Source organism: Carassius auratus, unplaced genomic scaffold (assembly GCF_003368295.1).
Source record: "Carassius auratus strain Wakin unplaced genomic scaffold, ASM336829v1 scaf_tig00005608, whole genome shotgun sequence".
In the NCBI taxonomy this organism is placed as follows: domain Eukaryota; kingdom Metazoa; phylum Chordata; class Actinopteri; order Cypriniformes; family Cyprinidae; genus Carassius; species Carassius auratus.
The window spans coordinates 396,335-418,833 of NW_020523683.1; the positions used below are offsets into that span (position 1 = coordinate 396,335).

At 36.1% G+C, this 22,499-nt stretch overlaps 2 protein-coding genes and 1 long non-coding RNA gene across 7 annotated transcripts; all 3 read left to right on the forward strand.

Annotated features, from left to right (window-relative positions):
- The first annotated feature begins 599 nt into the window (after positions 1–599).
- Positions 600–4,895, forward strand: LOC113071001 (gamma-glutamyl hydrolase-like). Its single transcript, XM_026244367.1, has 9 exons — positions 600–758; positions 940–1,051; positions 2,292–2,342; positions 2,665–2,749; positions 3,029–3,167; positions 3,823–3,929; positions 4,207–4,300; positions 4,373–4,510; positions 4,605–4,895. The coding sequence occupies exons 1-9, from the start codon at positions 653–655 to the stop codon at positions 4,721–4,723; spliced, it is 951 nt and encodes a 316-aa protein (XP_026100152.1). The 5' UTR covers positions 600–652; the 3' UTR covers positions 4,724–4,895.
- A 1,471-nt stretch (positions 4,896–6,366) lies between these two features.
- Positions 6,367–22,271, forward strand: LOC113071002 (RING finger protein 122). Of its 5 annotated transcripts, XM_026244373.1 has the most exons (7): positions 6,367–6,876; positions 12,644–12,702; positions 15,934–16,090; positions 17,181–17,259; positions 17,359–17,400; positions 17,963–18,045; positions 20,712–22,271. In XM_026244373.1, the coding sequence occupies exons 3-7, from the start codon at positions 15,981–15,983 to the stop codon at positions 20,824–20,826; spliced, it is 429 nt and encodes a 142-aa protein (XP_026100158.1). In that variant the 5' UTR covers positions 6,367–6,876; positions 12,644–12,702; positions 15,934–15,980; the 3' UTR covers positions 20,827–22,271. The 5 variants fall into 5 exon arrangements, with proteins under 5 accessions (XP_026100158.1, XP_026100155.1, XP_026100153.1 ...); XM_026244370.1 differs by lacking the exon at positions 12,644–12,702 and having other exon boundaries at positions 6,368–6,876; positions 17,966–18,045; XM_026244368.1 differs by lacking the exon at positions 12,644–12,702 and having other exon boundaries at positions 6,369–6,876.
- LOC113071003 (uncharacterized) lies at positions 12,690–14,566 on the forward strand. The gene is made up of 3 exons (XR_003280017.1): positions 12,690–13,453; positions 13,567–13,756; positions 14,281–14,566. It is a non-coding gene; the product is annotated as an uncharacterized LOC113071003 (long non-coding RNA).
- Positions 22,272–22,499: the final 228 nt, after the last annotated feature.

The following is a 22,499-nucleotide window of genomic DNA, read 5'->3' on the forward strand; positions in this document are numbered from 1 at the left end:
ATATGCTGTAAATTTACAGAAATTTTTTACAGTGGCCTTCAACGTTGAAATAGGTTTGAAATAATCAGTCAGTTTAATGCTTGTTAACATATTTTTGCAAAGTATAATAGGCATCCTACTCTTGTGTAGGCTACTTCTTTTTAAAAATTCAAAACTTTTTACTTTTATGTGGCTTATTTCTACATAAAGAGTTAAAATTGTTTACTCAAAACATGCAAATTAAGTCTTCTTTTCCCACTTTAAGTATGCATTTTAACTGTACAGTTTTTCTAAATTGTACAATAATTTCCATGTTTGTGTTTCTACTGAGGCTCATTTGCTGACTGTATGCCTGTATTGCTGACGTCTCTATATTTCAGATTGCACTTCGTGATAAACACTGGCCGTGAGAGCGTTTTGGAAAATACGAGTTCCTAAAACCATCAGGAACCTCTGGTCTCGTGTGTGGAGAATGCGGCTGCAGGATTTCTCAAACTCACCCAGCAACTGTATTTTCCCAAACGAACAGGCATGAGCGGTATTTGCTGGTGTAAATAGTTTTCCTTCCTCCAAAAAGTACAAACCCCGCCTATCTAATGACTTCCCTCATAACTTTCAGTTCAGATCTATATGAGTGAAGGAGCGCGCTCCTGGTTGTGTGCGCGCGGTCAGAATGGGCTTCAGCGCGCTCGTGTGCGCGTGTGTGTTAGCGCTGTGCGGCGCTGATGCGTTCACACTCCCGCAGAGAAACGAGCCTGACAACGACAGACCGATCATCGGTAAACCTCTTGCCTTCATATCTTATGTCAAACAGATGGTTTTTGTGCACTAAAGTATTGCTCTAAATTCTAGACTGAATTTATTTTCGGTATAGGCTATTTATAAATAATAATAATAAAACATTTAAAGGTGTGACTTACCTTTGAGCACATATGACTCACGCAAAACTCTTGTCTATAGGGATTCTGACACAAGAGGTTGATGATTATATGAGAAAGTTTGGAGAGACATACATCCCTTCATCATATGTGAAGTACATTGAATCTGGAGGAGCTAGAGTTGTGCCGATTAGGTAAGACTAAAGATCGATTCATAAAAAAAAAAAAAAACGATTAATCGACTTTTAATCGGACTATTCCCTTGTGATTTTTTCCCCCCAGAATTTACAGAAATAATATAGCTACTTTAACAGGATACTTATGTGTGAACAAGCAACACTATGTAATTTTTTTCTGTGTTCAAAATTTGCTAAATGTATATAATGAGCGAGTAGGCTACATCGTAAATTCATCTACCAAACCAACTTTTTGTCAAACCACTATGGTACATTACATTATAATAAAAAGTGATTATTTTTGTAGCCTGTTGGGTTGTCACCACTGCGGAATAACACATACCTGCATGAATCGCCATTGACATAAACTTGGAGAAGTAGCTCCGGTTAGAATGTTCCTCCGCGGGATGCGTGCAGTTCTGTTTATTAACCTCTAGAGCTCCAAAATAACATAGTGTTGCTTTAATTGAATGTTTTAGGACACTTCACTACATTTTATTTACAATTAAACAAATGTGTATTTTATATCAAAGGATAAGTTAACTTCTAGAATAAACATTTCCTGAATATTTACTCAACCCCATGTCATCCAAGATGTATGTCTTTCTGTCTTCCATTGCAAAGAAATTAAGGCTTTTGAGGAAAACATTCTAGGATTTTTCTCCATACAGTGGACTTGTGAGGAAGACCAGTGGGTTGATGGTCAAACTACAGTTCCAATGCAGCTTCAAAGGGCTCTTCAAGACCATATGGGTCTTATTTAGTAAAACAATCCATCATTAAAAAAAAAAAAAGTCTATGTACTTTTAACCACAAATGCTTGTCTTGCACTAGCTCTGAGATGTGTGTCTGACTTCATGCATTAATTACGTTGGAAAGGTTACGTGTGGTTAGTTCAATTCAGAAAGATATAGGGTTGGGGTGAAAAACTCATCTCATTTTCTCCTCCAACTTCAACATCGTCTGACATCTTTATCGATAAGAGCCCTGTTCCTCTGCTGGGATCTTGTACAGCCCTTTGAAGCTGCATTGAATCTGAAATTTGGACCTTCAACCCATTGGTCTCCATTAAAGTCCATTACATGGAGAAAAATCCTCAAAATTTCTTTGCGAATGAAGACAGAAAGTCATATCAATAATAACAACAAGAGTATCACACACTGTAGAATACACTATATATTAAACCAGAAAATATATATCTAAAATGTATAATTTCAACAATCATACTACTAGAGATATATTTCTACTTTTTTTACAGGCTAAACCAGAGTTTTGCAGAGCATGAAAAAATCTTCAGGTCAATAAATGGGTATGTTTTCCATCTTTCTCACAGTAACAGACTTTATAGATTATGAGACCCAGATTTCCTCATTGTTATGATGACCTTATCTGATCATTATCTTTTCATTTTTTTAAGATGTTAGAACATGTTGTCGAACACATGATTGCTGTAACCTAGATTTTTATCAGTTCTGCCGATTTATAATTGGTTCTAGATATTTATCTGTGCAAACTTGATTTTACTCCCCATGAACGAAGCTTACAGAAAGTAAACAAAGCTGTGATTCATATTAATATGATAATATTCCATCAAAATGAATGCATAAATCATTTTTGCATCCCGTCTCTAGTCTTCTTCTCATTGGAGGCTCTGTGAATCTGGAGACGTCTGACTTCGCTCGCACCGCTGGGATTTACTTTAGACTTGCCCTTAATGTAAGTGATTTACAGAATATGCTGCATCTGCAAGTGCATGCTCCTTATTGTTAATGAAATGCCATTTTTATCATCCACATACTGTTACTGCGATTTAACACAACAGTTAGACATGATCATATACTGTACCATTACTGTAAATATTTTAGAAACTAAAAAGAAAGTGGTTACCATCTGTAAAAACTATGCTACACTGTACAGGCCTGAAAGGAGATAAAGTGTAAGACACTGCAAGATGTTATTCACAGTCTCATCAAGAGTTGTTTTTGTGCGTCTCAGGCGAACGATGAGGGCGATTACTTTCCCATCTGGGGAACATGCCTGGGATTTCAGCTGCTCACGGTGCTGGTGGCTGGAGAAAACCTGTTGAGTAAGACGACTGCAGAGAATGTGACTTATCCACTCAACTTCACCGCAGGTACTTAGTCCAAATATATACTGTAGTCTTAATATATGCAGTCAAGATCCAGATCTTTGTCCAATTTTGTACTTTTTTGGTGATCATACACTCTTGAATATCTTCATGGTTTATTATTGGGATCAGTAGTTGCACGAAGAACCTTTAACATCCATGGAAACTTTAGATTATATAAAACGATTATTAAAAGTGGATTATTAAAATCTTCATCACATGAAGAAAAATATACACTTGGATTCAATAATGCTTTCATTTTCTGAATAAATGAATACTTTTATTCTTCAAGGATGTGTTAAATTGATAATAAGTTGATAGTAATACTGCCCTACAAAGCAAAAAGGCAGTAACTGCATTTTTGGTCAACAATTAGTTATTGTCATTTTCATGACAGTCAAGGCATCCTTTGTCATGTGACAAAACATCTTATCTGAAATGTGTGTCGTTTTGGAGAAAAATGGTAGTTGTTTGTAAAGTAACCACTTAGGCTGGATGACAGTATAACTTTTAAGTCATTTTTCTCAGTTCTGCACTCTGCGTAGTTACTGCCTTTTGGCTTTGTAGGGCAGAATAACTAATTATATATACACATACATACACATTATTAGGCCTTTTTTTTTACTCTGATGTCCATTTGCATGTTTGTATCCATTAACAGAGGCTTCACCCAGTCGTATGTTTACCAACTTCCCATCTGACATCCGTAAAGCGTTGTCCCAGGAACCACTTACTGCAAATTTCCACCATTATGGGGTGACTAAAGAGGTACCTTTATCTATTATAAACATGCTATATGCACTTTAATCAGTCTTATCAAAACAACAGACAAAGAGCAACAGACCTCAGGCAGGGTAATGCCATAATGAATAGTTGACAGGAATAAAAACAAGGCTGTGAAGGATAGAAGTATATATATATATATATATGTAGTGTGTGTGTGCTGTTGTAAAGACACCATCCCTCACAGCCTTGTTTTCTTCCGTGTTTAATTCAATGAGACACCTAACCTGATTAAGGCCTGTGAACTCTTCCTCTTTTTCAGGCATTCTTGGGTAATGAGAAATTAAGTGGCTTCTTTTCAGTGCTGTCCACGAACATAGCACAGAATGGCTTTGAGTTTGTTTCTACCGTGGAAGGTAACAAAACCAGACGTTTTTCACATTTAAAGCCATCTTACACAGTGTGGTTGAAATGTTATTGGCCTGCAGGCAGGAAGTACCCTTTCTATGGGGTACAGTGGCATCCGGAAGTGAACCGCTTTCAGTGGGACCCTCATTACAACTTTCCTCATTCCCGCAATGCTGTGCACGTGTCATCCTTACTGGCTGAATTCTTTGTAAATGAGGGTAATTGCAGGCTCATACTTCACTTTTTTTTATATGTTTGGTCGTTCTTGGTTTGCATGAATTGGGATGAACAAATGAACGTGTGTGTTTTCAGGAAGGAGAAGCTCCCACCACTTCAGAGAAGCAGCAGAAGAGAGCAGCGCGCTCATCTACAACTACAGCCCTGTGTATGTGGCCAATATCTCCGCTTATGAACAGTCTTATTTCTTCTGAGAGACACAGTACAGGAGGACACCGAGCAAGACAAAGAAAGAAAACACTTGTTAAGATATATTTCAGACTGATTTTTTTTTTTTTAAAGAGCTCATCACAGACCTCATCTCATATTTAGCATATTGTGTTTTTAACTGAGAGACCATTTAAATAATCAGTATTTGATTACATGATTTTGGATTAATTATGTAGATGATTAAATATATCATTTCTTAAAGAGAATAAATGTTATTATATACATGCATGTTTTAAAGAATTACACATTGCTAAAGCTCCAAAGATCAAAGGCACGTTATGATTCATGTGCCAGAAGAGGGCAGTGTTATCATGTTCATGATATTGTTATACACATTCCATCGGTTTTTTCCCCTCGTGTTGTTTTCTAAAACAGTCGATTGAATTTGTTTTACAATAATGGTGTATATATATATATATATATATATATATATATATATATATATATATATATATATATATATGATTCATTAATAGGTTATATATTATTATATGACATTTAATAAAGATTTCACATCTACAAGCCATGTGCTCTTTCTTTCTACTTAATTTTAAGTCCACACTAAAAACTTTATTTATCACATGTAAAACAACAGATTTACTCAAGGTACTGTATAAATCATGACATATCAATATCATTTTAATATCTATGAAGGCAAATATATATGTATATGTATATATATATATAAATGTTTTAATTCTGATTGAAAAACAAAGAAATGAACTCCATCAAGCAATGAATGCCAACAAGCAATACCCGTTAGGTGATGACGTAAGAAGCGCTGTTTCCGGGTCCAACAAGCCTCAACTCACTTCACTTGAGAATACGACCTCAGCAGCCGTTTAAAAAAAAAAAAAAAAAAAAAAAAAAGCACTGAGCACTGTTTATTCATATTAATCATTTAAGCTAAACGCTTTCAAACTTACGGTTTATACTACAGTCTCCCTGCTCACAGCGTCCGAAACACAAATAATTTTTTTATATATTTTTTATTTATATTTATATTTTCATTGTCTGGCTATCTGGGACTTCGGTATGGAGTTAAAGGTTAAGATTATAACTTTTTCGCTAATATTCTATCACATTGTGAGTTTATATTAGCACCTTTTGTTGTTTTCTCATGGTAACTGACAGAGCGTTTGGACACGGAAGCGCTGCTACGTGACGTCAGACTTAACAAGCGTCTTGATAAGGGTATTATAGAAACATATTTTTAATAAAGGGGCTCTTTGTCGGCCCTTGGGGGCCCCTGATATGCCTAACCTGATTTTACCAAGTGAGACATGTTCCTGGGACAACATCGTTGTTGACCCTGGAACAACATTGTGATTAACCAATCAGATTTGAAGAACCAGTTTATAGATTTTGTGAAGTTTATGCTTAAAATCAGTGTTTGGTGCTTGTACATCAGTGTCATTCATCTATCATTTCCTCTGATTTTAGGGATTACTCATGGTTAAGGTTAGGTTTAGGTGTAGGGATATGGTTAAGAATATATTTTTGGAGTAAAATGTTGTTCCAGGGTCAACAAAATATGTTGACCTAGGAACACATCGGACTTGGCAAAATCAGGACGTGCCCCTGATATATCTCAGAACCAGGCATAAGAGTGGGTTCCTTAGACTCATGCCATCAGCCACAGAAGTCCAGCATGATGGTCACGAGTCTTGCGCTGACAAACACCACTCAAGTTTGCTTCAGAAAGTGTCATTATTTCGGAATCACTTATAATGTGTCGCGTGGATATACAACATGACAGCCAGAGGACCGTCGTGTTTGTGTCTTCGTATGTGAGTCGAAAAAGACGTGTGCTGATGAAGATTGGCTCAGTTTTGTGCCCATCACTGCGGCTGGGAGGGACTTGAAGTCGCTCTTGTTCGGTTCTCAATGGATGCCAGCATCAGCATTCACGCGATCAGATGTGAAACGAAGCACGTGAACGCGAGCGAGCGGCAGAACACGAGCGTCGTGGATGTGGACGAAACGACGGAGATCGGTATGAAGACGGTTTAGTCAGATGAAGCCAGATGTGCTGCATGACCTGACAGAGGGCATCATCTCTCTGTTTATAAACACCCGTCCCTTCATACAAAGGAACCACGCGGGGGATCGATGCACCCTCTCCAGTGGTGCAACGGTAAGATTACACATATCCTTCCTGGCATATTATGTGATATTATAGGCTGCCATATTAAAACAATAACAGATCAAGTTTGAGGGTTGACTGGCTTCATTGACACAAACACCGCGTTCATAACAAAGAAATGGTGATATATGGGTTAATGACAAGTAATGCTCTGAAATAACGAAAAGGATTTAAAAAATCTAGTATAAAAAGCACACGCTAGATCTTAGAAATGTAATATTTATATCCATATTGGTTGCATACATTTTGGAAAAACTACCATTCGTGATTCTCTTCAACAAAAACAACAAAAAAGTTTGAATGACTAAAAATGTCAAGTGGTGTAACCTTTAAATACTTATTTCTTTGTAAACTTGAATACACTTTTTTTTTTTTTGCATTTTTTGAGTCATGTATATCTAATAATAATAATATTTATCATTAAGCAGATGTATTTAATATATTTCTGAATAACTTTATTATAATAAACGTGCCAGAGCATAGATTCAATGACTGACAGCGCGTTGTCACCTCACGCTCACTTTAAATGATTTTCACACTTAAAGGGACACAGCCTGAGAGAAGAGATATTTCAATAGACTATTAAATATTTCCCACATGAAAGCTGTAGCATTCATCTGATCATGCTTTTTGGATTTGATTTAGATCTGCTCATCATTCGATCTAGATTACTGAGATTCACTGAGGGCTGTTAACAAAAAAAAAATCATTTTATAGGTCAGCCCATATATGTCATGAAAGCGCCTCACAGATGAGAGCCCTCTATAACAGCCAGGGGGTTGTTAATATTTCATGTTAATCTGTATGAAACAGCTTTGAAAGAGCTGAAATGCACATTTTGGGTCTGCTTTATGTTAAAAAAAATAAATAATAATAATTAGCAGCCATTTGTGTGCTTTTGTGCACAGAAGAAAGAAAGAGAGCATATAATCACATATTTTAAATTTGAATACTTGATAACTATTATACATTATATGAAGCTGTTTATGGCTTCGATTCATGGAAATATTGTCTATGTTGCTGCGTCCTTTTGATATCAGACAGAGAACGGGAAGCGCTCATCTTCTTCACACTGCACACATGCATCTTACTCGCAGGTTTCAAAGAGCTCTGCTGGCAAATGTGTGGTTTGCTCAAGGATCTGTTTTGCCAACACAAAAAGCACAGTTTAATTCCCAAGAAGGGGTGACTCAACCCTGCTTCATCAGTGTTGTCCCTCACCCTGCGGGACGGCCTCCGCAGATGGCTTTCTGTTACTGAAGCAAATGTGTGGCTGTTAAATGGCAAGCAACTCTAGTGACCTACATTTATATGCCTTCTTATGCTCTCTTCCACACACCCCCTCATCTCACCTCCTGTTTGAGTCTTCATTTTTGTATCAAGAACAGTACAAACTCTTGTGAAAAAGAAGGGCGCTTATTGAATGTGCACTTGTAGTGTACTTCGAATCTTATAATTTTTTTAAATGTATTTGCATATTATATAATATTAATGAAATAAATTGCATCTTAAGAGTACTTAAAGAGAATATACTGTTCTTAACACACTTTTAAAAAGTCTCCTTTTTAATAATGCCAGTACATTTGTAATAATTGTGCTTTAATAATCTTTTGTTATGCTTTAAAAAGCTCTTAATATGATTTGCCAGATAGCATACTAAAGCACACGTAAATAACTTGATTACAATTTCAACTGTATTGTGTTCTTACATTTACAGCTAATCTACAGTATGTACAAAAAATATGTGCAATTAGAAATATATTTAAATACATGACATAGGCGTTTCTATAGAAATTACATTAAAGTATATTTTAGAATATCATAAATTATTGTCAGTACATTCAGCAGTTACACTTTAATCAAAATAATTAATTACTGAATTACATATAAAGATCTACTTAAGTCGTCCTTAAGTTCAAGTAATTGCATTTCATATACATTTTAACTATAATACATTTTCATTTTTTTGCAAATACCATGCAGGTAAGTGTCGGAAAACATCACAAGTCTTTTCTTTAGAGTATATTATTTCTGTAAAAGTATGCTAAAGTGTATTTACACGAAACAATAACATTACAAATGTTTTTTTTATATGTATATATTTAATTAATAGTTAATAATAATTAATAAAAAAATATCATGGTTAATATTTGGGAAAAAAATTATATTATGAAGTCTTTGTGGAACAAAATATGTTAATTCAAGCAGATACTGTAGAAGGAAAAGAGCACATTGATAAACAATTACTAAACAGCTGACTGCGATCATTTCCCAGGATTTGCTCATATTTACAGATTAAACAAAATAACTGGAACGAGGAGAAGCCTACTTAAATCAGTTGTCAAAAATGTGTTTAATTAAAAGACTTTGTTGAGGTTCTTGAGGCCATTATCAGTTGTTTTGTCAGCAGGGAGTGAGTGTGAGAATGAAGCGCTCTATCGATTTCCTCCTAGGAAGCACAACTCTACTTGAGACAGACGCGTCTCCCTCTCTCGGCAGAAATGATGTTAAATGGCAAGGTTATTGATTTCCAGTGGTTCAGGTAACTTGAGAAGAGCTGACAGAGACAGCTGAATTGAAAGAGCCTGTGTTTATTTTTTTCAGCCTTGTACAAGAAGAACAAGTGCATGCCATCCAAATGTGTTTCTGCAATTATATTCTCAGGAGATGCTGCACGATTACCAGTGCTAGGTTCTGACATTTTCATGTAAAGTTCTTCTACATTTGTGATTGAATTGTAGAAATGTACAACAATATTGTTAACATGACACTGATAATAAAAATAATTTTTTCTTGGGGAGCAAATCAGCATATTATACTGATTTCTGAAGGATCATGTGACACTGAAGACTGTAGAGAGTAATGATGTTGAAAATTCAGCTTTGGTCACAGGAATAAATTACAGTTTATAATATATTACAGTAGAAAACAGTTATTTTAAATTGCAATAATATTTCAAAATATTACTGTTTTTATTGTATTTTTGACTAAATAAATGCAACTTTGGTGAGCATAAGAGACTTCTTTCACATTTCAAACAGTTCGAAATCTTCATCCAAGAAAAAAAAAAAAAAAAAAAAAAAAAAAAAAAAAAAATATATATATATATATATATATATATATATATATATATATATATATATATATATATATATATATATATATATATATATATATATATATATATATATATATATATATATATATATGTTTATAAACTGATGGAATGTCCTTGAGTGTCCTCTATTTCCCAATATATAAACCACGGACACCTATTGATTGTTAGCAGAGCAGTTTGGGCACTCGGTATTAACTATATTGTGTAGACATATTATCTTAGAAAGTGTAACAAGCTGTCTATTGCCTTGTTTACTTAGAGTAAAATGTAATTGAGTGTTGTTTAAGACAAACAAACTCTAACTTGTCAATTTAAATGTACTTATTCTCTTTGTTAATTTTTACATAACTTTGTGGATTTGATTTAATTCTATACTTAAATTTATCTAAAAAACATATGTGCAAAAACCTTCAAAAGTAAATTTGACTTTTTACAAATATTTACAAAAAAGTAAAACTTATATGCACTTTTTGTTTTATCATTAAAGCCCAATATAAATAACTAAGTGAAACACCTTTGATTTAAATATCCTAACACTTTGATACCGTACACAATATTATTTATCATATCATATACTGATCAACAATACAGTAAAACAGTATATCAAAATATAATTTATTTCAACTGTATTGTCAGCATCATTACTCCAGTCTTCGGAGTCACATGATCCTTCAGAAATCATTCTAATATGCTGATTTGCTGCTCAAGAAACATTTCTTATCATCACTGTTGAAAACAATTGTACTTCACATTTTTGTAAAAACATATATTTTTTGTATGTTTGACCCCATTTGTTATGCCTGTTCAAAAACATTTCATGTTAACACAATATCTTTTAAATTATCAAAAAGCATTTTTTGAATCTTGCGTTAAATAGCAGTAGTAGCAGCAGATTCATTGGCTATAGCTACTGATGGTATACTAAGCTATAGGCTAATTGGCTATCGCTATGCAAAGAAAACAGGCTTTGTTATGTATCATGATGATAAGAAAGCAGGCTAATCAACTAATGCTATATGAAATGCTAATAGCTAAATCTGTTAGCTTGTGGGGTAACTGAAAAAAAATCACAAAAACAAATATTTGATGCGACTATTTATAGCTTCCATATGTAAAACAGGCTATAAAAAACATTATTTTTCATATTTAAAAAGTTAACAAAAGCTACATAATAAAAGCGATTTTGTAGGATCGCCACTTTATACATTAACGCAAATACATATTCAGACAAGCACATGGCAGCAACACAAAGCATAGGCATGTACTGTAGATATGGTCAAGACAATCTTCTGAAGTTAAAACCAAGCATCAGGATGGAGATGAATGGTGATTTAAGTGACTTTGAACATGACATGGTTGTTGGTGTCAGATGGACTGTCAACTGATCAGCTGAGATTTTCTCGCACAACCATATCCAGGATTTAAAGAGAAGGGACCGAAAAAGAGAAAATAAACAGACGTGTTTGTTAACAGTTTTGTAACAAAGGATAATTGCTGGTGAGTTCAAGTAAACAGACAGTCTTGGGTGAATTAATGAAGTTACTAATGAGCCAAGTCAAGTCACCTTTATTTATATAGCGCTTTAAACAAAATACATTGCGTCAAAGCAACTGAACAATATTCATTAGGAAAACAGTGTCTCAATAATGCAAAATGATAGTTGAAGGCAGTTCATCATTGAATTCAGTGATGTCCTCTCTGTTCAGTTTAAATAGTGTCTGTGCATTTATTTGCAATCAAGTCAATGAAATCGCTGTAAACGAAGTGACCCAAACTAAGCAAGCCAGAGGCGACAGCGGCAAGGAACCGAAACTCCATCTGTGACAGAATGGAGAAAAAAACCTTGGGAGAAACCAGGCTCAGTTGGGGGCCAGTTCTCCTCTGACCAGATGAAACCAGTAGTTCAATTCCAGGCTGCAGCAAAGTCAGATTGTGCAGAAGAATCATCTGTTTCCTGTGGTCTTGTCCTGGTGGTCCTCTGAGACAAGGTCTTTACAGGGGATCTGTATCTGGGCTCTAGTTGTCCTGGTCTCCGCTGTCTTTCAGGGCAGTAGAGGTCCTTTCTAGGTGCTGATCCACCATCTGGTCTGGATACGTACTGGATCCGGGTGACTGCAGTGACCCTCTGATCTGGACACAGACTGAATCTCGTGGCTACGGTGACCTCGGAACAAGAGAGAAACAGACAAATATTAGCGTAGATGCCATTCTTCTAATGATGTAGAAGGTACATGTTATGTGAAGTGTTTCCGGTTCCGGTTTACCTAATTAATGCAGCCTAAAAATCCTTTAACGGATTTGGATATTAAAAGCATATTAGTATGTTATGTGTATGCCAGGTTAAAGAGATGGGTCTTTAATCTAGATTTAAACTGCAAGAGTGTGTCTGCCTCCCGAACAATGTTAGGTAGGTTATTCCAGAGTTTAGGCGCCAAATAGGAAAAGGATCTGCCGCCCGCAGTTGATTTTGATATTCTAGGTATTATCAAATTGCCTGAGTTTTGAGAACGTAGCGGACGTAGAGGATTATAATGTAAAAGGAGCTCATTCAAATTCTGAGGTGCTAAACCATTCAGGGCTTTATAAGTAATAAGCAATATTTTAAAATCTATACGATGAGTGTTTTCTTTGTTTTACCAGAGGTGGAGAGACCACACAGAATTGATGAGCTGATGGAGATTGCCAGAGGTGGGGGACAGGTGAGTACAACCAGTCTGGAGTGAAGAGATCTAGGGAGAAGGTGGAGATCATGAGGGAGACGAAGGAGCTCTTGGAAGGAGGTAAGTAGGAGATTGTGGGTAAGTAGATCATACGTTTTGTGTCCTTAATCCATAAGGGAGACCACCAGTTATGGTGGCTATGGCAGTTACGGATGTAATCCAGTCTATCTCTTGAATCTTCGTTTTGATTGTCGGTTTTGTTTGGTTTGGGGTACATATGTGCAGTTAGGGGGTCACCCCTGTGGAGCAGGATCAGAGACACTGGTGGCTGCACTGGCTGGTTCCCGGATGATAGGAGATGGTAAAGTTGAAGCGTGTGAAGAAGAAAGCCCACCTGGCCTGCCTGTGATTTAGCCATTTAGCATAATGTAGGAACAGTATTCAAGATTCCGACTATCAATGAGCACTACAGACGGCTGGCAGGCGCCCTACAGTCAGTTTCTACATTCCACCAGGAACAGCTTGATGGCCAGAAGCTCCATGTTTCAAATGTCATAATTTTGCTCTGCCAGGTATAGCGTTTTGGAGAAGAAGGCACATGGATGGAGTTGAGGAGGAGTTGTGACTTCAATGATGCAGTGGGAGTGTTAACAGGTGTGCTGAGGACCTTTCAGAGAGAATTCACCAGCTCCATGAAGGGATCCACATCTGCCGATTTCATACCGTTATGGTCTGGTGTTCTGTTATGGAATACCACACTCGGAGACACGATGGAATGTTAACCCAACAGGTGTGTTTATTAAAAGTTTTGTACCAATGAATAAAGGCTGGTGAGTTCAAGTACATATATAATCTTTGGTGAATTAATGAAGATACCGATGAGTGTTTTACTTGTTTTACCAGAGGGGGAGAGGACACACAGGAGGTGTTTCTCAATGTCAAGGAAGGATCCTCGGAAGCCAGTATTTCGAGGATGCTACGTCATCGACATCCGTCGAAGGACAGTTCCAATGTCGATGATCGTCGGAATTTCAACCAAGGACTGAGTCCTTCGTTCGAAGAATATCCCATACACGGGAAAGGATGCATATGTGTATCCTTCGCGCTCTTCGCGCTCTCAAATTACCCACAATCCCATGCGTGCAGCTTTGCTTTCTAACGTTAGTTCAAAAATTCTAAAATGTCGAACGTTAACGTAGTCAGAGTGTTAACGGTTTTTATTTACGTTACCAAACATTTGTCATAACTGTAGTAAATATTAAGTAAAGTTTGACGTTTAAATGCCAGTACAAATTACTACCGTATTGATATTGTAAATTAAACAAATACAAATGGTTAACTGAACCGGACCTGTCATTTAACAATTGGTTGCGTCATCTGCATTTCTTTTATAAATAACTAGTTAAGTTGTCCAAAGTAATTTAATGATACCATTCAACAGCGTTATTCAAACGGACCTTTTCACTGACGTAATGACGCAATTACGTGTACTTGCTAGCCTGTTCCATTTACGTGTTCTCCGTATGCTAAAGAGGAGTCTCACCTAGCCTCTGAAGGAAGTGACTTGGAAGGATCAGTCCTACCAAGGAAGTATCCTTGACATTGAGAAATGCCTAGAATTGGAGCGATAATGGTGATTGCCAGGAGCTGGGGACAGGTGAGTAAAGCAGGTTTTGAGTGAGGAGATCGAGGGAGACAGTGGAGAACACGAGGGAGACAAAGGAGATATTGGAAGGAGGTAAGTATGAGATTGCAGGTAAGTAGAGCATACATTTTAAGTCCTTAATCCACAAAAGAGACCAGACAATGAGGCAGTGAGGAGCTTATAGTGCTGGCTGGGTGATGATTGAGTGGTGGATGAGCCTGGAGGGGTCTAAACACATGAAATCATAGCTGTATATGACTTTCTTCTTTTAGACAAATACAGTCAAAGTTATATTTAAAAATGTCCTGGCTCTTCCAAGCATTATAATTGCAGTGAATGGGGGTCAAGATGTTGAAGTCCAATAAAGTGTATCCATCCATTATAAAAAAGTGCTTCACATGGCTCCAGGGAATTAATAATGGCCTTTTTAAAGCAAATCAATGCGGTGTAAGAAAAATATACATCTTTAAAAACTGTAATTTCTAGTTTATTGCTAAATGTTGTACGCATATTCACAATAGAATAATCTAAGACATAGGTTAACATAAGCTTCGGTGAGAAGTGATGAAAATGAAAACAGGAGAGAAACAAAGAAAACACCGGTCATGAATTAGAAGTATAAAACGAGGATTTGTAAAGAAAAATGGCAGAGGATTTTGATATAAGCCAAAAGGAGACTTTCTTTTGCTGTAAACAAAGTTTAGTTCTCACAAAATTAGCATATTCTCACTGGAGCTTAAACTACAGCCACGTCCTACATCATCCGCTAGAACACCACAGTTAGCGGAAGCTAGAGATTACTGTTTATAAAGTTACAAATATGGATAATGTTCTTAGACAAATGCATTGATTCAATTCCCCAGAGCTGTGTAGAGCACTTTTTATGATGTATGGATGCACTTTATTGGACTTCAAAGTCTTGATACCCATTCATTGCCATTATAAAGCTTGAAAGAAACAGAGCATTTTTAATATAACTCTGATTGTATTCATCTGAAAGCATAAAGTCACATGCACCATGGTTTGAGGGTGAGTAAATAATGGAGTAAGTTGAATTTTGGGGTGAACTATCCCTTTAAGGCATTCTTGAAACCAAAAAGGATTTGTTGTGTGTTAAGAAACAGTTATGGAAGTGAACTCTTTTTAGGTACACTTTTTATTTCAGTTATAGTATTTTAAATAACAGTTTTTAAACTAAAGTATATATATTTAAAATACAAAGTACACTAAAAGTGTACATTTATTCAGTACAGACTTTCAGTAACACTTTTTTTCACAAGGGATGGTCCAAAAGGCCTCTGGATTCTGCAGGGTGAATCTTTCACAATGCTGGAACTAAATTCTAATGATGTAATGATAGTTAGCAGTCAGTTCACACACCTGCGTTCCCTCTTACAGAGAATCTAGACACATGACTGAGTGAAAGCCCTTAATGTTTCCTGTTTTTTGTCAGTGAATGTGGACTCATGTCTGAAACACTGTTAGATTAGTCATCAAACCTGTATTCAGATGAGAGGAGAGCTATTTGTGTGTTCTAACACAGACATATAACTGATTAGCTCTGTTTGAATGATGTGTTTTTTCATGTTGTATGTGTTACTGATGAGATTTCACTTCTTGTATAGGGTGCTTCTGCGGTTTGGGACTGATTTATTCCAATAAGACCTGCACTATGCCATCCGTCACCTTCCAGGACCTTCCTCTCAACATCTATATTGTGATCTTCGGCACAGGCATCTTCATCTTCGTACTCAGCCTCATATTCTGCTGCTATTTTATCAGGTGAGTCTGCTCTCACTCACACACGAACACACACACAGGTATTGACTTCACACAGGAGTATGTATCTTACTGATTAGCTGTAGGACGGGCCGGTAGTGAAAGTCAGCAGGAAATTGAATTGTTGACGATACACATGCAGACGTCAGCAGGACGCTTCATGTCATCAACACTTTAGATGAGCTGTTATTAATGAAACTATTGTTTTTTTTCTTTTCTTTTCTTCTTTCCTTATCTATCCAATCTTTTCTTCTTTTCTACCTATTTCTCTTTTCTTTTCTATCTATTTCTACTTTTCTTTTCTCCCTATTTATCTTATCTATCTTTCTTTCCTTATCTATGCTACCCTTTTTCTTTTTTTCTGTTCTGTCCTGTCTAATTATTGTGATTTCTTTTCTTTCCTTTAATTATCTGGCCTTTTTATTTTCTTTTTGTCTTTTCTTTTCTACCTATTTTTCTGTTGTCCTTCTTTCATTTCTACATATTTCTCTTTTTTCTTATCTCTTTTTTCTACCTATTTCTCTTTTCTTTTCTTTCCTCAACTATGCTACCTTTTTATATTTGTTCCCTTTTCTATCCTGTCTAATTCTATTTATTTATTTCCTTATCTTTAGTTATCTGACATTTTATTTTCATTTATTTGTTTTCTACCTATTTTTATTTTATTTTTTATCTATTTGTCTTTTCTTTGGATTCTTTCTTTTATACATATTTCTTGTTTCTTTCTTTTCTTTTCTACCTATTTCTCTTTTTTTCTGCCCATTTTTCTCTTATTTTTTCTATTCTTTCCTTATCTATGCTGCATTTTTTTATTTTCTAACCTGTCCAATTCTTCTGATTTCTTATCTACCTATTTCTCTTTTCTTTTCTTTTCTTTTCTATCCAACGTCTATTATATTTTTCCTATCTATTTCTCTTTTATTTTCTACCTATTTCTTTTTCTTCTTTTTCTTTCCTTTCCTATCTATCCAACATTTTTTCTTTTCATTTCTTTCTTTTCTTTTTATTTTTCAACAATGCTGAAAATTGAATGAATTATATGAACTATTTTCAGGAACTTAATGCTTTATCTGTTTTTTTTTGTCATCAATAGTAAATTGAGACATCAAGCCCAAAGTGAACGCTTTGGATACAGAGAGGTAAGAGAGAGTAGGCAGAGATGCTTTAAAGAGGTAATCACTGACATTTTTATAATTTCGTTTTTTTTTTTTTTGTATAATGTTATAATCAAGTCTTTTTGTTCTAACTTGTATCATATGTGTCAACTGCAGGTGATTTTAAAAGGAGACCCGAAGAAGCTGAATCTTCATGGGGTAAGAAACTGCCCTGTCTACTGTAGATCCTCAGAACTCTATCAGGGATTCGTCGTAGAAACAAATTAAAATATTATTACAGTTTAGAAGTGTTTTCTATATATTTTAAAATGTAATTTATTCCTGTGATGCAAACAATAGTTCACGATATTACAGCTGTATTTTTTATCAAATAAATGTACATTTGGTGGAAATGACTTTTTAAAAACATTTAAATAAAAATCTTAAGTATTCCAAACTTTTGCCCAGTATCGTGTATATATATATATATATATATATATATATATATATATATATATATATACTGTATACACTGTAAAAAATGAAGTAATGTCATAATGTAATAAATAACAGATATACATAAGATATATAAGCCAGTAAATCTCATCCTGATGTCCTTCTGACTGAATCCCATGCTCATCTGTGTTTTTCAGTGTGCTGTTATATCTTTGAAAAGCTTTCAAGAGTTTTGTATTTCCACCCATGTTTTCTTTCTCCCCTTTCCTCATTGCAATCTGTGTCTCCACACCCCGGTGGTGCACGTGACTCCGTCCCTCCACAGCAGACCTGTGCCGTGTGCTTGGAGGACTTTAAGGTGAAAGACGAGCTGGGAGTGCTGCCATGCCAACATGCCTTTCACAGGAGGTGAGTAATGAGCTGGAGTCGAACAGCAGGTGTTCGTAAAGCAGCAGCAGTTAGCATCCTGCTATTAGCAGCTCTGTGAAAGACAGGCGAGCTGACTTATCCTAGATACTTCATCTTCTCTTGAACATTCTCTGTTTCCCTATTTAGATATTTCCAGAATATGTGCATCAAAAACCCCAAAAAGCTATCTGTATGAAATCTTTTTGTTTCCTAAATATGTAGCCATTAGTAGAGAAGGATGTTTTTGCCCTATAATGCGAGGTTTAGCGTGATAAGGATGCTGGCAGTGAAGTAATCTACACTCATCATCATCACCACATACTTATTACTGAAATAAATATACTTTAAAAGAATATACTTCAGTGCAAACTATGTTTTCGGCCATGCAATTTAAAATTAAATGAAAACATATTAGGATTTTAATTTCTTTTAAATGTAACTAGTTAAGCTTAAGAGTGATTTCTGAACCATTTAAATGCATTCTCATATACAATTTCATAATTACTTTTATTGTTTTTGAAATATGGTTAAAGCATACTCCTGAATTTACTGACAAGCATTTATGATAAAGCAAAATATACTTTAAATCTTAAAAAGTACTCAACCTCAGGCCATGTACGATGAAGATGAGTTTGTTACTTCATCAGAGCAGATTTGGAGAAATGCAGGATTACAGTACGTCACTTGCTCACCTGTGGATCCTCTGCAGTGAATGGGTGCCATCAGAATGAGAGTCCAAACAGCATCACAATAATCCACATGTAATACACACAACTCTAGTCCATCAATTAACATCTTAAGTGGAAAGCTGTGTGTTTGTAAGAAATAAATCCATCATTGAGATGTTTTTTAACTTCAAACTGCTTCCAGCTAAAATACAAGTCCATAATCCATAATATTACTTTCTCCAGTGAAAAATTTGTCTAGTCTGAAACAACAGAGAAATCTGCACAAATCATGCACCGTTTACAAGTGAAAACAGTTTAAAACAGTTCTAAAGAAATATGTGTGTAGATTTTGATGTGATAGGACGACGGAGATGGACTTTTCACTTATTATTGATCATGCACTCATTTATTTGCCATTTAAAGCTAAAACGTCTTGTTGGATTTATTTCTTGCAAACACGTTTCACTTCACAAGATGTTAATTGATGGACTGGAGTTGTGTGGATTACTGTCTTGTTTTTATCAGCTCTTTGGACTCTCTGGACATTCTGACGGCACCCATTCACTGCAGAGGATCCACTGGTGAGCAAGTGATGAGATGCTAGATTTCTCAATTATTACGAAGTACTTGAACGTTTTAAAAGAGCACTTAAACTAGTGATGTGTCGTTCGTGAACGAATCGTTCTTTTTGAACGAATCTTTTAGGTGAACGAATCGTTCTCGTTCACGTAATCCACTGACTCATATTTCTCGTTCAGTGAAGTTCCTCCCTACACAGCAGCGCGGCGCTATAAGCAGCGCAGCTCAGTGAACCGGGTAACAACTGTTTCATCCTGTCAAAGAATTACTCAACCTCGAGCCAATAGCCTTCGAGTATGAGATTGTGACAGAGTATTTGATTTGTTGAATGTAGTGAACGAATACGCCCTTCAATGAACAAGTTTCATATGAGTCTGAACTAGATCTAGAGATCTTATCGTTCGTGAACGAAATTACTGAACTGGTACCCATGTCGTTTGTGCACGAGTTGAATGAGCTGATACATATCGTTCGTGAATGAAATGACTGAACTGGCACACATGTCGTTCGTGCACGAGTTGAATGATACATCTCGTTCGTGAATGAAATGACTGACCTGATGGTCAGGGTATATTCTGGCAAACAGTTTACCAAACACGTTTCTCAATCGGCAAAGCACATGTCGTTCGTGCACGAGTTGAATGATTTAGTAAATCTCGTTCGTGAATGAAATGACTGAACTGGCACACATGTCATTCATGAACGAGCTGAATGAACGGATACATGTCGTTCGTGAATGAAATGAACTGGTACATAGCTTATCTCGTTCGTGAACGAAATGAATGAGAGTAAACCGGGTCAGTCTGCCATTTAGCATGTCAATCTTGCAAAAATGCAAAGCGCAGTTATAATTACTGTACAGTAATTATAACTGCGCTTTGCATTTTTGCAAGATTGTGCACATACGCTTGTTTTGATATTTAGCAACTCCATGTTTAATCCACGATTGATGAATGTGAATATATAATAAACAAACTGTCTGACCAAACAATTAAAATGCTATTTAGGCAAGAAAACCTTGTGCTTTGTTCATTTGAACAACTTAATTAGACTTTATATATTGAATTCGATTATACACACATTTTAATAAAGCCAGATCAGTTTTTGTAACAAGTGAATACGTTCGTTGACTTAAGACATAACAACACAATACACTTTTTGCTATCTGCTGGCTTATTTTGTGTAATACGAAGAAATGGTCACTGAACGAATCAGTGAACGATTCTGAACGAATCATTTTGGTGAACGAACTGAAAATGAACGAATCACTTGAAAGAATCATAATTTCCACCACTAACTTAAACAGACCTGTGATATAATCAGCTTCCACTTCCGCTTTTAACATGAAGTACATCAGGAATGAAAAAATGGCAGATTTCAAGGCAAATGCAAAACACATGTTGGTCTGTGTGTTGGTAGGTGTGTGGTGAAGTGGCTGGAGGTGCGCTGCGTCTGCCCCATGTGTAATAAACCCCTGGCGGGATCCTCCGAACAGCACCAGAGCATAGGCACACTGCTGGATGAGCTGGTGTAGCGCTCAGACGCTTCTGGAGAGAGACAAGACTGACATCTGGCTTCAAGGCTTTCTGAGGAGTCTTTTTTTACAGACCTGACTCTGACTCTCACAACTTCTAGGCTAAGACCCATTGTATCTTCTGAGGAAAGAAGCCTTTAATTTAACATTGAATGCTAACAGGGCTGTTCACAGTGTCAGTTTGTGTGCTAACTCACAAAGCTAATTCACCTCTGGTTCCCTCACGATTTCATAAGGGTTTTTTTTACTGATGAGTAAACTAAGGTCTGTGTGAAACACTAAATTAAGATTTAAGAAGAATTTCAATTTGGAAACTGATCGAGTGCTTTATAAACTCAAGTTGCTACATACAGTATGATCTGCAACTACCACAACAATGTGTGTTTACACATTTGACGAAACAAAAAACCTTAGTGTAGTCTTTATGTAGTGTCCTGTTGAAAAAAGGTATGTTTTGAAGCTAGGATGCTGGTTTGAGCTGGTTTAAGCTGGTCGTTTGCTGGTTTAAGATGGTCCTTAGCTGGTGTGTTGGTCGGACCAGTTTAGGACCAGCACATGACCAGATTAAACCACAAAAGGACCAGCATAAACCAGCTCAAACCAGTATCCCAGCTTCAAAACATACTGTACCTAACCAGCATTTGCTGGTTTCTTCAACAGGGTGAATTTTTAAAGCACACAAATGTTTTAAAATCTCATTTCAAGAATGAATGTGTGTGATTTGTGGTGTGCCAAACTGTGCCAAAATTAAGTGTAACGGGCCACTAAAAACCAATTGTATCTCCTGTGAGAAATACTGTTGTCTTCTGGGTATTAGGACTACTCGCTGATTTTCTGTATTGTAAGAGCTCTACATCAGCATTTACAGCTGAGGAGGAAACAGGATTTACATCATTGAAGCACTGAACACTGCGACTGCGAGTGACAACGTGTGTGTGTGTGCTACAGCCATCAGTAGTAGTGAAGGGTGTCTCGTTCAAGATTATGTGTGCACAAATCATGTCACTGTCTTAAGAGATTTTAAGTAAACACTACCACAGTTCCCGGCCGCTGAAATGAGCTGCCAGTGAAAACACAAGTGGCTTTCTTTTTGTATTTCAAGTGTTTGTGTTTGTTTACTGTAATGTGGTTGCCATTGTTACTACCTTCAGTGTTTTAGTCAATGTTTTCATACCGAAAAAATGAACATTTTAAAAGCATTTTTCTGTGCTGCATGTTTCATTTTCTATTATGTGTGTGTGCAGCTGTCTTTTAAACGACCTTTTAGCTAAGCCAAATATTTTTTAACAATTCATAAATTTCTGTTTCATATATGTGGTAGAACATGACCTTTTTTCATTATATTTAAATATAAAAGTGAACTTCAAATTTTGATTTGTCTGACCACAGAACAGTTTTCCACTTTGCCACAGTCCATTTTAAATGAGCCTTGGCCTAGAGAAAACGGCTGCGCTTCTGGATCATGTTTAGATATGGATTCTTTTTTTACCTATAGAGTTTTATCCTGCAACGGCGAATGGCACGGTGGATTGTGTTCCGGACAATGTTTTCTGGAAGTATTTCTGAGCCCATGTTGTGATTTCCATTACAGTAGCATTCCTGTATGTGATGCGGTATGTGCCATCTAAGGGCCCGAAGATCACGGGAATCCAGTATGGTTTTCCGGCCTTGAC